The sequence below is a fragment of the Gobius niger genome (genome assembly GCF_951799975.1).
Source record: "Gobius niger genome assembly, chromosome: 2".
Classification (NCBI taxonomy): Eukaryota; Metazoa; Chordata; class Actinopteri; order Gobiiformes; family Gobiidae; genus Gobius; species Gobius niger.
Genome location: NC_136853.1, coordinates 25,197,600 through 25,213,253, shown reverse-complemented (window position 1 = coordinate 25,213,253; position 15,654 = coordinate 25,197,600). Strand labels below are relative to the sequence as shown.

General features: G+C 41.5%; 1 protein-coding gene across 2 annotated transcripts; it reads right to left on the bottom strand.

Moving 5' to 3' along the window:
- Positions 1 to 34: 34 nt before the first annotated feature.
- Positions 35 to 15,569, bottom strand: pi4kaa (phosphatidylinositol 4-kinase, catalytic, alpha a; the record flags this gene model as incomplete). Of its 2 annotated transcripts, none has more annotated exons than XM_079582684.1 (54): positions 15,380 to 15,569; positions 14,377 to 14,493; positions 14,203 to 14,296; positions 14,020 to 14,108; positions 13,837 to 13,909; positions 13,496 to 13,758; positions 13,357 to 13,423; positions 13,129 to 13,277; positions 12,990 to 13,055; positions 12,829 to 12,925; positions 12,568 to 12,759; positions 12,401 to 12,501; positions 12,061 to 12,190; positions 11,857 to 11,986; positions 11,691 to 11,786; positions 11,427 to 11,610; positions 11,244 to 11,344; positions 11,002 to 11,170; positions 10,630 to 10,680; positions 10,429 to 10,537; positions 10,210 to 10,346; positions 10,008 to 10,141; positions 9,859 to 9,941; positions 9,716 to 9,786; positions 9,514 to 9,638; positions 9,368 to 9,449; positions 9,123 to 9,206; positions 8,922 to 9,011; positions 8,736 to 8,855; positions 8,116 to 8,208; positions 7,874 to 8,030; positions 7,221 to 7,348; positions 6,979 to 7,137; positions 6,751 to 6,902; positions 6,562 to 6,669; positions 6,256 to 6,476; positions 5,387 to 5,542; positions 5,221 to 5,300; positions 4,916 to 5,115; positions 4,754 to 4,841; positions 4,517 to 4,684; positions 3,917 to 3,970; positions 3,704 to 3,824; positions 3,509 to 3,638; positions 3,362 to 3,432; positions 3,207 to 3,279; positions 2,951 to 3,131; positions 2,757 to 2,861; positions 2,552 to 2,677; positions 2,361 to 2,481; positions 2,126 to 2,285; positions 1,948 to 2,037; positions 173 to 256; positions 35 to 86 (listed from the first exon to the last, which is right to left on the bottom strand). In XM_079582684.1, the coding sequence occupies exons 1-54, from the start codon at positions 15,476 to 15,478 to the stop codon at positions 35 to 37; spliced, it is 6,381 nt and encodes a 2,126-aa protein (XP_079438810.1). In that variant the 5' UTR covers positions 15,479 to 15,569. The 2 variants fall into 2 exon arrangements, with proteins under 2 accessions (XP_079438810.1, XP_079438811.1); XM_079582685.1 differs by having other exon boundaries at positions 6,349 to 6,476.
- Between the last annotated feature and the right edge of the window lie 85 nt (positions 15,570 to 15,654).

The following is a 15,654-nucleotide window of genomic DNA, read 5'->3' as shown; positions in this document are numbered from 1 at the left end:
TCATTGCTTTCAAGTTGACATCCATATAGACCTTTTAGTATGGGATTTGGTTCTGATAGTACTGCAGCATATCGTAAGTCTTGCTCCTGCAGTAAGGAAAAGAAATATAGAAAGTGGGTTAGAAGTATTGAATAAAGCTGTGACCAATTAAACAGAATGAATTATGACTCACCTGCTACTAAGGAAACAGCTCTGAATGATCTTAATCATGAACGCTGCAGCATCTTTTTCACTCATTTGTGGATTAAATCGTCCTCTGTGTATAACCAAAACAAAATATAAAATATAGAGAGATAGATATATATATAGAGAGAGATAGAGAGAAATATAGAGATAGATATAGAGAAAGATAGGGTTAGGGGTTAGGGTTAGAGATAGATATAGATATATAGAGAGATAGAGAGAGATAGAGAGATATATATAGAGAGATAGAGATAGATAGAGAGAGATAGATATAGAGAGATAGATATACTGAGATAGATATATATAGAGAGAGATATAGAGAGAAATATAGAGACAGATATAGAGAAAGATAGGGTTAGGGGTAGGGATGTCCCGATCCGATCACGTGATCGGAAATCGGGCCCGATCATGTGGTTACAGACTCGATCGGAATCGGACAATACCTCCCGATCAGGACTCGGATATTTATGCGTGTCCATTTTCGTTGCTTTTGATCAGATTTCGAGCTACCGCGAACCACTTTCTGTCCTCTCCCCCTGGCCCTGCGCCTCTGTCACTCACTCCATCTGCTGCGTCAAACCACTCGTACCATTGCTCAGTCCGTGCCCCCCCTTCGTCTGAGAAATCCCCAAATCCACACAAGTGCCAGCGCAGGAGAACAATAACAACATCTCCGATAACCCGTGCAGAGTTTACTGTAGGCTAAGCGAGGAGAGAGGAGTGAGAACGGACGGGAAGACAGGGCGGGCACAGAGCGGTAAGAAGTAGCAAACAGCTGTTTTTATCGCCATTACCCTGCTACATGTGATTAAACCATGCCTACTCAGGCCCGCACTGAGCAGAGAAACCCTCCTCGCATTTCTGCGGAGATGTTTAAAAGTCCGTGATGGCCCGCTGCGCTCATACGTGCGCAAACGCTGAAAGACGAGGGGAAACTTCGTCTCTATAACCTGATAACCACCGCCTCTTCTCTTCGCTTATCCCCGCGCTATGTTCAGGAGGTGAATTGAAGCACTTGTTGTCACTCCTGGTTGTCTTAAGCCTTTAGTAAAACACACGCACTCTGTAAATGCCCACAGTAGGTGAACGACGCGTGCACAGCTCGGTGGGCGGTGCACTGCGCGCACGGACCTTGACCCTGTCCCGGTTTTCAGGCTGGGAAATGTGGTCACCCTATATCTACTTATTAAAGAGACTGTAATCAAGTTAACATGGCACATTTAGCTTTTGGCCAAATATATTGTGTTATTTAACTGTTTGGCCACATTACTGCTGTGTTTTTTTTCTGTGCTGCCAGACAGTTTTTTACATTGCAGTGCATAAAAAATGTATTGCCCAAGTTTTGTTTTCATTGCAACAACAAACACATTTAATAAAGAATGGGATTTTAGATCACCCTCTCTGTGTAAAACTATATTACACTGTAAAGACTAATAGTCTAGCTTACTTGAGAAAAAACAGACTTAGTAGAGTTACTCTCTATATCCAAAACCATAAATGAAAACAAGTTGAATAATATAGTTTTTTTTCTTAATTTTTAAAACAATGTATTAGGTATCGGATCGGGACTCGGTATCGGGCAATTCTCAAAATCAAATGACTCGGACTCGAGGGCAAAAAGACTGATCGGGACATCCCTAGTTAGGGGTTAGCGTTAGCGAGTTAGAGCTAGATATAGAGAGATAGATATAGAGAGAGATAGAGAGAGAACGGTACAAAATGTTCATTTATAACAAAAATACAAAAGAAAAAGGGCAGCCTTACTTTAATAGCTTAATGGTTTGCCCTCTGAAACATGGCAGTCCAGTGTCCAGCATCAGAGTCACTAACGATACCACTGCATCCATGTAGGGTCTTTATTGAAAGAACAAATTACCATTACCATACCAATATAAATTCCAGCCTTTTAATTTCCTGCCTAGTAGACAGAAGTAAGCCTTACCGCACAGCCAGGTATCCTCGGACACACATCTCCATGAACCACTTGAACGGCGTGGCTTCCATCTTGCCTCCCATAATCATGACCATTTCATCAGTCAGTTTGATGTCCGGCTCCCAGCCAAGGTTACCCCCAGGGGAGCTCTCAAACATGAAGCCAAAGTCTAAAGAAAATACGGTTCATATTTAAAACAAGTCTATAAATATGGACCAACTTTTAGAGGCCTTGTATGTTGTACCGATGTGGATGAGATGGCCCTTGCTGTCCAGCATGATGTTGCCATTATGCCTGTCTTTGATCTGTAGCAGAAACAGTAGAAGACTGTAGGCGGCCATGCTCCGGATGAAATTATACCGAGCCTGTAAAGACCAAAAGTATAAATTGTACATCTGTATTAATTTTACATGGATATAATGAAAGTTACTGCACCTTCTGGAAAGCTAAGGTAGACTCATCTCCATATTGGTTACGGAAGTAATCATACATTCCAAAGTCTGTCTGTCTTCCAAGTTGGTCACGGGACTTGCAGTCAGGGATGCACTCAATTACACCACACTGAAGACATGAAAACATGCTAAGCACAGGTGTCCAAAAGGCACTACATAATATGAATAATGACATAAATTAGGTTTACCCCGGGAGCCGTGGCTACCACTCTATATGGAAAGACAAACAGATCCAAACCAACCAGCTGGAAAATATTCTTAAAAAGTCCAATAATTTGTAGGGCAAGCATGTCCTATAAAAGGCCAACACACACAGCGACAACTTTAGTTTTCAATCAACAGTGTACTGTACAACACATTTAGGTCAAGCTAGTTGTAGCACCTGTCTGCAGTCATCTCCCACTTTGAAAATAGCTGCCTGCCAGCAAACTTTACGTGGTCCATCAGGATTTTCCTCTCCATCTTCAACAGAGTCTGATGGGCAGCGCAGGCCTTCCCTCTCCAGCTCACTCACACCACAACGCTTCACTTTGAACTTTGCCAGGTAGGGGGCTTTAGCGGCACTGTGGTGGAAGAAAGAAAAATAACATTATTTGAATAAAAAAGAAAAAAAGAAAAAGAAATCTACAAAGTCACACCTCTGCATCGGTGTTCCAGATTTGTAATCGATGTCCAGAACGATTGCCTCTGGATTACTGGGTAAGTAGCATCCTGGAGACATGACATGAGCGCCACAGTTCAGACCAGTGTTGTTCTGCTAAATAACTTCTGCAAACATTATAGAGCCGCATACCTGCTTGAACTTTAATGTCAGATAAAGCTTTCAGACAAGCCCGTTTTCTTTCTTCACCCTTTGGGACAGGTCTAAAAAAAAGAAAAAGGTTTAGACTGTGTGCATGTACTAATATTCTGATCGTAATGTCAATGGTAACTGCTTTACTTGATAATGGCAGACACGTTGGTGATCTTGTTAAAAAAGTCAAATTCTCTCTGGTAGAAATCCTTTGCTGGCCCTGACAGAGAGTTGATGATCTCTTCAACCATTTGCTCCAGTAGCTCCCCAATGTCAGCTAAACAGTGTCATACATGTTACACATCAAATGATTTGATAAAACGTGATAAAACGTGAGCTTACGGTCTTTCTGATGCCCCTCCTCGTCGAGATAGATGTTGGTCTTCATGTTCCAGATAAACTGATGTGCAAGTAGCTGCGATGTTTGAGCTGCCCAAAGGATGTACTCTCGCACATAACCCATCTGAGTAGAAACAAGTAAAAGAGGTCACAACCAGGAAACAGCAGCCTGTGCAGTTCTTGAAAGAAGTAAATGGAAGTTTATAAGCTATTTACCTTATCATACCGTAAGGCTTGTACAATCTGTGGGATGTAAAACAGAATGGCATCCTAAAAAAAACACACAAAAAAAACATTGTCAACAAATATGTAATAATAATAAATCATCGTCAGCTAAATCTACTTTTATTTTATTCATTGAGTAATACCTTGTTCTTAAATGACAAGTATACCTGAAGTTGTGTTTTGTCATGTATTTGTGTTTTAGATGCGTCGGTGCCACGAGGAACAGCGTATACCCCATCAGATAAACACAGAACGTTGTCACGCCGCTCCCAGGTGAGGTGAGTGCTAACAACACACTTGCCTGATGTTGTGTGGATGTAATGCTGAAAGCCTACACTTCCTTGTCCGCTGTGCGTGGTCAGGTCGTGAATGGGAAATGATCCGCTTATCAGATCGCCGCGGGGTCATGACGTGGAGCTAGACTTTTACAGAGACTTCCACAATACAAAATAAAATGCCAAATTGCTGGTCACCGTTTTGGCCATGTCGGGTAGTGCACTCACAGTTTTAGATGGTTTCAGAACACAAAAGTGAAAATTACACTAGCATACAGTACACTAAACAGTGAGACGTAAAATAAATATAATTTACCGGTGGAAAAGAACGCAAGACCTTGACTCCATACTGTGCGGTGAGAGGATGAGGTGGATACATGCTGCTAAAATAGGACAGGCCAGTGGGAGGGTCAGCTGGGGCCCAACACAAGATATGGCTCAGCTCAGGAGAGTCAGCATCAATCGTGTGCCAGGTCACTAAAAACTATAAACAATATATAAATTAAAAACAACAGCAACACTAATAACCAACAACAACCAACAACAAATTTACTTTTACAGCTTCTGGGACATCACTGACAGCTCCTGGGTCAAGTCTCACTAGACGAGTCACTTCAGCTACAATTGCATCATTTTTGAACCTGCCAATTAAAGAGTTAGTATGTTATAGACGAGACGTTGAAACTAAAGCAAATGCAAATCAAATAAAGTCCACCTTGCTGGTAGCTGCATTGCTAAATATGGAGCAATACTCCAGGCCAAATTGACATTGTCCTTCCACTGTTTCTCATTGAGGCTGATGTATTTGGACCTCCAGTTGGAGATACTAGTTTCCACTGACTGTTCAGTGGTGATGGCTAATTCCTGAGTGGAAAGGGGATTGTACCATGTCGTCAGTCGCTCAATCTCACTGGCCTGAAAAAACAAGAGTTAAATTGATTGTTGTCAAATGTACAGCATTTCAGAAGTTTTTACTGGTTTATACAAGTCTATAAATATATCCATTCTCAGAAATCCCACCAGCAGTGCCAGAAGCAGAGTTCTGCGTTTTGTATAGTACTTATGAAGTTGGGTTCCTCTATTGCTCTTTTTAGATGTGCCTTTAAGGAAGGACAAAACAAAAAGGATGATTCATACCTGAGGTACTTTTATTTATTTTCATCATCGCTGTTGTAATTAAATGTACCTGACTTTTTTGACGCTGTGGACATGCCACTGGAAAGTGGATACGTGTTAATCCATCCCTGACCACTCTGCTGAGAGCGAGTGCTCGAGTCAATGTTGCTTCGGAGGTCGGCAGCGTTCATCACTGACAGACTGTTCAAAGATGCATCTTGATTGTCTGTTTACAGAAGAAAACATTTAAACACATGTTCTGCCGCTCAGAACTTGGTGAGTCTGGAAAACATGGGTGGATAAAGAGGTAAAGGTGAGCTACGTGGAAATAATGAACTCTACGTGCTCTGCTGCTGTCATGGTCATGCATGGAACACCAGCAGGAGATAATGCCACTAATCCTGGGTCACATGGACATGGCAGGTTATCGTATATATAATAAATCTGGCCCAGGATTTGTGGTTAAAGTTAACTTTAGTAAATGAAAACATGGCAATGAAATCATTTGTCTGGGTCATTTGGGATGAAAAGGACAGGATAACTGAGACTTTTTAAAATTTGATGTATTTTTTTTTTGGTCATAATTATGACGAATTTAGAACATTGTGAAGGGGGACAGGTGTAGGGGCTGATGAATAATCATGCATCTTAACGCAGATGACAAATTTGCACTTTTTCTCACAGTTGCCTTAGATCAAAGATGGAAATTTAGGAAAGTTTTTGAAAAGAATGAGTAATAAAATGTTGGAACAGAAACCAGAAAAGGTTTCAAGGATTATGAGAAAAACAAATAATATGCAGAAAAAAAGAAACCATAAAAATTTGTTATGAGCAATACACGAAACAGGAGCAATGTGAGAATATCCAGTGGCAAATTTGACATGCGTAACGGCATGCCCCTGCTGCAGTGCAGACCAAGCTCCACCACTTTAGGCTTACTCAAGAGAGATATCGGAGAAGTGCTGGACACAATTAGCGATCCAAAAATTCCGGCAGAGAGGGTGCTCGGGACAGGGGTAGTACCAAGCTCACCGGGTGGAACCAACTGACACGCAGCTAGGTATTTCTTGTCAGAAAGGATGCTCGCGTAGAAACGGATCATTACACTGATGTCTTCCCGCAGTCGCTTGTCACACTGAGTGGGGAACTTTGGGGTCCCACTAAAGCAGAGTTTTAACAGTTTTAATATGTACAATGTGATTTCACTCATCAGGGCCAATAAATAGATCCCACTGGTGAAGTTACCTAAAGTAGTCAAAAGCAGTGGAGTAGATTTTTTCACGCAGGACATTTCTAACAGTGGCATTTGTGACCACATCAGAGTGAAGCAAAGCCAGGCCCAAAGTTAGCAATCTGAAACACATGACATGGACGCGTAACATATGCACACATACACACTAATGTAACTCTATATAGTTCAAAAAGTAAAAATACCTGAAACGAGGTCCTATAGCGGCTACATGACGGTTGAGACTACTTTGATTACCACCAACATTTAGAGACAGAGATCGTTGTAGCAGGCTTCCGAAGATTTCCACTTGATCTGCACTTGAATACTTAGCGATTTCAAACCTCTGGACGAGAAACTATGGAAATGTGACAAAAACAACTGTAAGTTACTTCACGAACTCAGAGACTTCAGGACCAAAGCGTAAATCAAACCTCTATCCAGATGTGGTGAGGAGTCACATCTGGGGGACAGGGGACAGGCTGACTTTCCTCTGATGCAGCCAGAGGGTCTGCTTCAACCTGAGCGTCTGAAAAAAGGCCCATCTTCAACTCTACGGTCATCTGCCAAGCTCCAGCCATCTCCCGCATAAACTAGACAACGAAAAAAACAAAGAAATGCACGAATACGTCTGCAAGGGGGGAAAAAACGGAAACACGGTTGTCATCTTTAATACCGGGACTTCAATTCCAGCCCTGGCCGCCAGCAGCCACTCCCAGCAGGCAATAGCAGTCTCCATGCCGTGCTCGGTGAACATCTTAAGAGGAGACCAGCAGAGATGATGCAGCAGCTGAGGGTCACAATCTGAAGAAGAAGGTTTGACCCAATAAGTAAAACACAGAAGGCATCAAAACAATAAAGTGAATACCGTATTTTCCAGACTTTCAATCACACTTTTTTTCATAGTTTGGCTGGGGGTTCGACTTATACATCAAAATGTATAATTTCACATGTTATTTTTTTACACTGACAGCCACTAGAGGGCGCTCTAGGCATGTGTACCAGTATCTGCTACTCCTATACCGCTGAAGATTTAAAAAACGGTAATTGAGCAGCAGAAAGAAAGTGTGGAGTGAGTGAGAAACTTGTGAGGGACTACTCATACTGCAATGAAGAAAACTATAAAAGCTAATCATGGGCTAAAAGCTAGATGGCCACAGCTAGAGGAAAGAGTCCGCAAATGGGTGCTTGAACAACGTGCTGCCGGGAGAGGCTTGTAAAACGGTTCAGTTACGCCTCCAGGCCCAGGTAGTTGTCAAGGCTGGTGCGACTTATACTCCGGAGCGACTTATAGTCCGGAAAATACGGTACAGTGTTTGAAAACCCGACCCTTGGTGCTGATGATCAATGCAGCCAGTTTGAACATGGCCTCTGTGAATCCCTCGGGCTGAGCAGAGTCCAAAGCCTCCCCCATCTGTTTGATCATCAGTCGGCTCAAATCCGACTGTCCTTTAACTGCTTTTGCAAAGTGGATCATGCCTGACACCTTAAGTAAATATAAAGAGCAATATGTTTTATACCAGTTTTACACAGTGTACTATTAACTGTCATTATTCTTGAAGAGTTCTGACCTCTCCAGCATATCGGTTTCTGAGGTTCAGAGATGCCATGAAGTTGGAGTAGTCCTTCTTGACACAGGCAGGCCTTTCGCTCAGTTGAGTAGTCTGTAATTCAGTATGAAAGCACATTAACTGTCATCGTGTGTTTGCATCCTCGTTTTCATCGCTATTTTTTATGCTTAAGCTTTTAGAGAAAATGTTCAGGTGAGGGCTAAAAGGTTGAAGAGCTTGCGTTTTTGCATACTGAGATATGTCCTTACCTGAACTTAGACGAGTTGATGCGTAACTAACTATAATTGGATCGTGGAAGAGCTTTGTCACTTCTAACCTCACCCCTGTTTGGCTCCATAGAGAGAAAGAGAGAATGCTAATGCTTAATGCTAACAACATTTGCGTGACTGAGACCAGACAGGTACGCATCAACTCGTCTATGCTCAGGTAAGAACATATCTCAGTATGCAAAAACGGTGGCCTGTTCCTTTAAATAATGATATGTTGTCATTATGCATTTTCAACAGGGAACCTTCTGTACAAGCTTCATGCAAACACTTCCTCCCTGACCTTTTAACACAGCAGATACATTTTTAGAACAGTGCACGAAAAAACCGAGAAGTTGAAGTGTCACCACCCACCCCCAGTGTGGTACTCTGTCGGTTGTAGCCAGCAAAATGCAGGATGCTCTCTGTGGCCATAGCTAAGCCTGTGTGCTGAGACAGTCCTGACACCCAGTTTTGGTGCTTGTTCAGATATTCCTGGGGGAAAAGAAAGCACAGATTAGCTATCCGAGTGTGTGAATGTATACGCCATGTTCGACAAACCTGTAGATGAGATTTGGTCACGGACGGTGCCCACTTCATTGCCTCTTTAAGAATCTCTCCGCAGCGTGCAGCAAAGTCCTTCACTATACTCTACAATGAGCAATTACAATGAGCAATCTTATCATTATTGTTTTACCGGAGTATTTTGGACAATCTTCATTTGGTGAAAATAATAAACACATAATAAATGGATCAACAAACCTCTCTCGCTTCATATGTGTCTGGGACAGTGACCCTGTAGGGCGTGTCCGGAATGTCGTAATAGGGTTGGTCTTTGTGGATGTCCTGCAGAAAAACGATGCATTAAAAACATGTATTTGTGTGCTCGGTCTTACCGTTTTCTTGTTTGCATTGTTCGAGTTGAGGAGGTACTTTGAAAATATGTGCTACAATATGAAAACACGAAGGAATCAGTTTTACAGTTGGGCATTTGGATGATCTCTTACTGCACTGAGTGAAAGGGAGAGCGTCTGCAGGATATCCAACATTGTCTTGAGCACACGACCACTCCACAACAGATGAGGAAAACTAAAAGAACAGGGTTATTCCATAAATGAGGTTAAACCAAAGTTTGTACTCAGAGAATACTCACGTCTCGGCAAGTCCAGATAAATATTTATCAGCCACTCTCCGAATTCTTTTATGAATGTGATTAAAGTTGACAAGGAGAAATTGAGCGTGGCGCTCGAGCTCCTCCTCGTGAGATTTGGTTTTTGCCTGAAAACCAAGGCATGTGTGTGTAATGCGTTTGTAATTAAACGTTATCTAATGAAGATGAGTGACCATCGGCTTACTTTCTCAGCCATCATTTGCAGAAAGACCTCGAAAACCTTGTCGCTCACAGCAATCACACACTGCATCATACCTGGAAATGATGTGCAGGGGTTAAACTACTGGCTTACACATGTTCAAATACTGGCTTTAATATGGCCGTTACCAGATTTATCTTTTTGAATGGCTCTATCCTCGAAATAACGAAACATGACTTGAAAACGATCCGAGTCCAAAGCCCGCAGCATCCTAACAAGACCATAGTTCAGTGTCATTTCAGGATGTTGCTGAAAAACATTCATGAAATGACTTTACCTCATATATTCCAATCTGTAAACTGACAAGAGGTAAGTGGACATGGCGAAGTCCAGTTTGTTGATCAGAACAGCCACATCGGGAGGCGGGTCCAGCAGGTTGATGATAGTACTCCGCAGATCATTCAGCTCAGTCTGTAATGAAGTTTTCATTCATTACAAAGCATTTTAATGCATTAGATGTTGTGATTGTTTTTACTTACAGGTGTGACGGTGTCATTCTTGAGAGCAGAGTTGTACTGTAGCTCAGAGCGCAAGGGTTCTCCACTGGGAAACGTGAGCAATGGTGATTTTGTTGCGATCTCACAAACTCCTTCATACCACTCCTCCGGCCATAGACCTGGAGAACAAAGACAGAATTACAGCTCATACCGATCTGCAAAAGTTCTTAGGATTAAATGTCAAAAAGTAATGTCTCAAACCTGAACCCTCTACTGCAAATCCCATGACGACAGAGTAGAGCCAGAAGTCTCTGAAAAGCTTTTGCAAACGTGGCTTGGCTTCTTTAATTGGTGGCAGTCTCCTCGTTAGCTAAAACAGAAACAATCAACTAACATGCAGCCATCCTTTTTACGAGACAATTTATGTGTAAAGTTAAAGATATCCCATGATAATTAACATACCACTGCAATCACCGGGATTAAGACGCCAAGATTTCCGGCACTGCTTGAGGCCTAGAGAGACAGAAGAACCCGCCATTGTATAAATGTTCAATTAATCAAAGTTTATCTCTATAGCACTCTATAGCACACAAAATATAAATACACTGTCACACAAAACAAACTCAGTACTATCTGTTTAGAAGGCCTGTCTAAGTAAGTGAGTCGTGTCAGTGATGACTCGCAGCTCATGTCGCTACAGACGACTACAGGGATCAAAATATTTAATATATAATATTCAAAAAATCACACCCAACTGTAATTGGTATGGAAAAAGCTCTCAGGCACGAGCGGATTAGTCTACTGCAGATAATACTTCATTGTCAATATACACACCTTTAAAGCTGGGCCTTTGTCTGGGGCTCTTTCACTTGCTCTTTTGCCTTCAAGGCCAAGTTGAACAAAAAGTTCCAAAAGGTTAACGAGTAGCTCATCCACCATCAGTTCATTTTGAAGATTTGCTGCGATGTTACCCAGGGCATTTATTACTGCAAGGGAGCAATGCCTAAGCAAATAAGAGTAGTTAGTAATGATACTAATAAAGCCATGTGAAAGGTGCTGCAGTGTCTCTAGATCACCTGTATCCATGGTCTTTATAGTCTTTAGTGGAGTAAACCATGGAACTGGCCTTCACACTGATCTGCTGAAATAAATTCCATACTTCCTGGTAGATATATTGCTGCAAGAACATTCATTGAAATTAAAGCAAAAGAAAGAATAAGATAGCTCAGATTTATACAGTATTTGGAGAGCGTGTGTACATTGCCAGTGATGACCATGCAGCCAAGTTGATCTATAATAAGGACATCAAGCTGAGACGGAGGCTGACAGAACTTTTGCTGTAGGATTTGGAGGATGGGCTCCATTACTCTCGGAGTGTCTCGTAAAGCCACAGAAATGTGACCCAAAGCCCTGATGGTGTGATCAGGGATCAAATTAGCATCTCTGTTTATAAAAAACAAACAACACTGGTTAGTCTTGTGCTTCATCTGTCCCATTAGCACTTTCTGTACCCATGTCCTCACTTATCATTCTCCTGATAGATGTAAAGACGATTAGAAAGACTTGCAAGAAATGCTTCCACAATTACATTGTCCATGGTGAGTCCTGCTTTGAGACACCTGAGAAGCATAAGGACATCGAACCATTATGGCTCAGAATGTGAATGTAAAGGATTTTTTTTTTACTTACCTGCAAATGTTATCTATAGAGATGTCCCTCAGCTGTTCATACATAGACGCCTGGCTCTTCTTGCTTGAACTGGTGCTCAGTGTCGACTGGGAATGTTCATTGGTTACATGTATTTTTATTTCATTCCCTCCTGAAATACAAAGCAAAATATAATAATATGATTATCAATTAGCAATTGTTGTTTGCATGTTCACATGTTTCTACCTGCTGTGTATTGGCTGTGGTATTTGTACAGCTTCACCAAAACAGGAGAAGGAACCACCAAGAAGTCTCTTAAAGACATGGTAACAGAGTGGGCAACCACTGGAAAGCGCTCACACAAACGCCCCAAACCCTGAATAAATGCACAAAATACAAAACAAAACTCACACAAAGCATCTTGATTATTGAATAAATCACAGATAATGGGGGTTATGCACCATCACATCAAAGATATGGTTTATGGTCAGTGATATCATTGAAAAATGAATTGATACAAAGAATTGAACTAATTGGACTGGCACTGGTATTAGTCGATGTGTAATAAAACAAATAAAACATTTACCTGAAGGCAGCAAATGAGAAGTGGCATGTGAGCAATAATAACTTTACTGGATGTCTTTGACTGAAGCTTCTCAGACAGTTTAGTGCAGAGGTTTTCAGCACCTAGAAAACACATACTATTACAATGAAGTCACTGGTCTGACATAATCGTACAAGTGACACACGCACCTTGTTCCTCCGTCACAGCCCACACCATAAGGTCGACACAAGCAGCATTGGCCTGGCAGCGCAGTTTGAGTGGGCTCAGCTCACTTTGTAAATACTCCACATCATGCAATATCCTCTGCAGCTCCGACTGACTGCTGCTAAACTGCTCCAGGACAAAGTCATGAACCTCTTTGACGAAGTCTGTCTGGAGGTCTGGGTTGTACAGATGCATATGTGTCAACGTAGCACCAAACAAAAATAAAAAATAAAACCAAAGCTTACCCTTAATATTGTACAGAGTATCCCGCAGCATTTTAAAAATGGCTACATATAGAGGATCACTAAATGTTTTGTAGTACAGGTGAATATTTGGGTGTGCCTACAAAAAGAAAATAGGTATCCATTAAACGTAAATACTCATCAGAATGTTTCAAGAATCATACCTCTAAATGTTCAGCCAATGAGTCATCTAGTGATTTCAGAAATGATTCAGAGACAAAGTGGTCAACCTGTAAACACAGATAATCATTAGATTTTTTTTCTGTTCAACCCCTAAAATGTGTTTTTTGTGTCTTTTCAGACCATGTGAAGTAGCTGTCTCAATGTATCAATAGGGACATAAAACTCTCCAGTGTTGCTTCCAGTGAATAGAGGGGAAACAGAGAAGCTGGAGCTGATGGTGGAGAAGTAGTATTCTGGGTCCACAGCACTGCCATCAGGAAGGTACGAGCCTGAGAAGAAAGTCGGAAACGTCTATGTAGCTTTCATTGAATAGAATGTTGGGGGCAAATTTCAGGTGCAGTAACTCACCCTCAAAATACTGAGCAGACGGATCAGCAGGGGAGCTGGGAGTCAGACCTGCTTTTTCAGGACTGGCCTACAGAGTGCTGTGGTTACTCAACTATCAGCATTTATAATTAGCATACCAGTTTTATTTCATTACACATACCTGCTGTGAGACACTGGACACAGACGAGCCTTTGCGCTTCAGAGTGTCACTCTGATACGCAGAAAGCAAAGAGCTGGGCATTATTGAACGGAAATCGTTAAATGATCGTCTATGCACAGAATCAGTTTCTTCATTTGTAGGCAGCACTGGCGCCACTGGCCGAGGAAATAATTTGGACAGTAAAGGCTCATCTGTGTTACTGTATCGTCCAAAGGCTCGGGCCACCCCCAACAGAGTTGGCACAGTGTACCTACAGAAGTACTCTGAGAAAAGAAAGAAAATGAATGTTTAGTTATTGTGGTAAAGTTATAAGGGATGGATTAGAACACTGATGGTATTACCTTTGTCGTGAGCGCCTGGGTTCTTGCAGATGTCTTGTAGCACCTGCATGAGGTCCATGACAGCCTCGAGAATCTGGAAATGCATTTTTGTGAAAACATTTTTTTTTAAATTGGCTACAAATACTGTTATAGTAGATGAACATAAACAATTTATTGTTTTGAGATAGACACAAAGTATTTTACCTGCCCTCGTAAGGCCTCATCTCTCTGGGCAACGTCTGAGAGCAGTGTTACAAGACTAAAGCTAAAGTTTTCAGCAACGGGAAGAATTTCTTGAAAATAAAATGGAAACGCATAAACAAAATCGTTAAAAACATATTTAAAACTGAATGGAAAAACAAACAGTTTCCAATGCATGACTTTTACCTTGTCCTTTACGTAGGGAGCTTTCCGCAATCCACTGAACTTTGGGAAGGCCTTTCAGTAAGCCCAGGAGGTATGGAACAATGGAGTCTTTGTGCTGTTCCAAGAGATTAAGAGCGTGTTAATAATGGGTACAAATGTCTCAAACACTCATAGTGGAGCATAATGTAAATATACCTGCAGGTTTGACTCAACGAGAAAGACTCCCAGTGCAATGACGGCATCTCTCCTCCTCTCGTCCAACTGATAGACCCCTCGAAAATCGACAGGACACATGCATTGTAACTTCTGCACCTAAACAAAAAACAAACACACAAAACAAGCCCTTTAAACGAAGCCGGATTAGCACTGTGTGATTAAGCAGACAGAGTGTGCATGGCTCTATTAGCTGTAAGGGTTTTCTATAGCCTAAATGTGTAGCAGAAATTGAGCCAACATTCCTGCCTCTGCCATGAATTGGCTTAATGCTACAGCACTGGTCTTAACTTTAAAGAGGCACATCAGCCATGTAAAGATAGTTATATTCTACAGTTTACACAGTTTAGATTGTCAACCTTATTTGATTTTACTTGGAGTGTATTTTAAATTTAGTAGCACTTTCCTAACAATCTCAGTCAGTGTATGGCACATGCGATATGAAATAAACATTAAATTCTCATACAGAGCTCTTTGCAAATCATTCCCCTTAAGTTCTGAAGCCTATTGTTTGACAGGAGACTTGACTCGTGTGTGACAAGCTAGAAAGGGACATCAATATGCCACAGCTCCATCACATGGTTCCTCTTTTACTGAGTCATTTGCGTATTTTCTCATTCAGGACATTTGTGTTCGAGTTTCCCATCAATCATGACATAGTGGTGTCTTTATAAAGGCATGTCATTACGGTTTGCCGAACATTATTCATAGAATCTTTCACAAATGCCAATAATACTGAGGTGAGCTTTGACTGATCCGACAATCGTTTCCTGATGCGGCTGTTCCAAGGTTAGCCCGAGCTAGTCACTCTATTAGCAAGTTACACCATACTTCTAAAACGCCTCAGACAGGATTTGATCTTAAAGTCACACACTCAAATCGTACAAATGAATTGAAGTTAAACAAAGACATGTCAACAGTGATAGAAGTTAAGACGGGCCTGTGGTTAAACAGGTTTGGCTTTAGCTCAAGCTAGCTGCGTTACCTTCTCTATGGGGGCTTGTCGATGAGCTGCCAGCGACCGTGCTAAAGATAAAACCGTGTTGAAATAAAATCCTCTGCTTCCTCCTCCATTCAGAGACATGATTAAAATATCAAAACACCGCTAAACAGTCAGAGGCATCTTGTTCTTTCATTTGTCCTGAGCATACAGTAAACTACGGAAACCGCAATGTCCAAATTGAGCGAACAAAGGTCAAAAGCAGAAAAAAAAAAATACAACTACGTGCAAACAACTAATCTGATGCATTTGTTTATGTG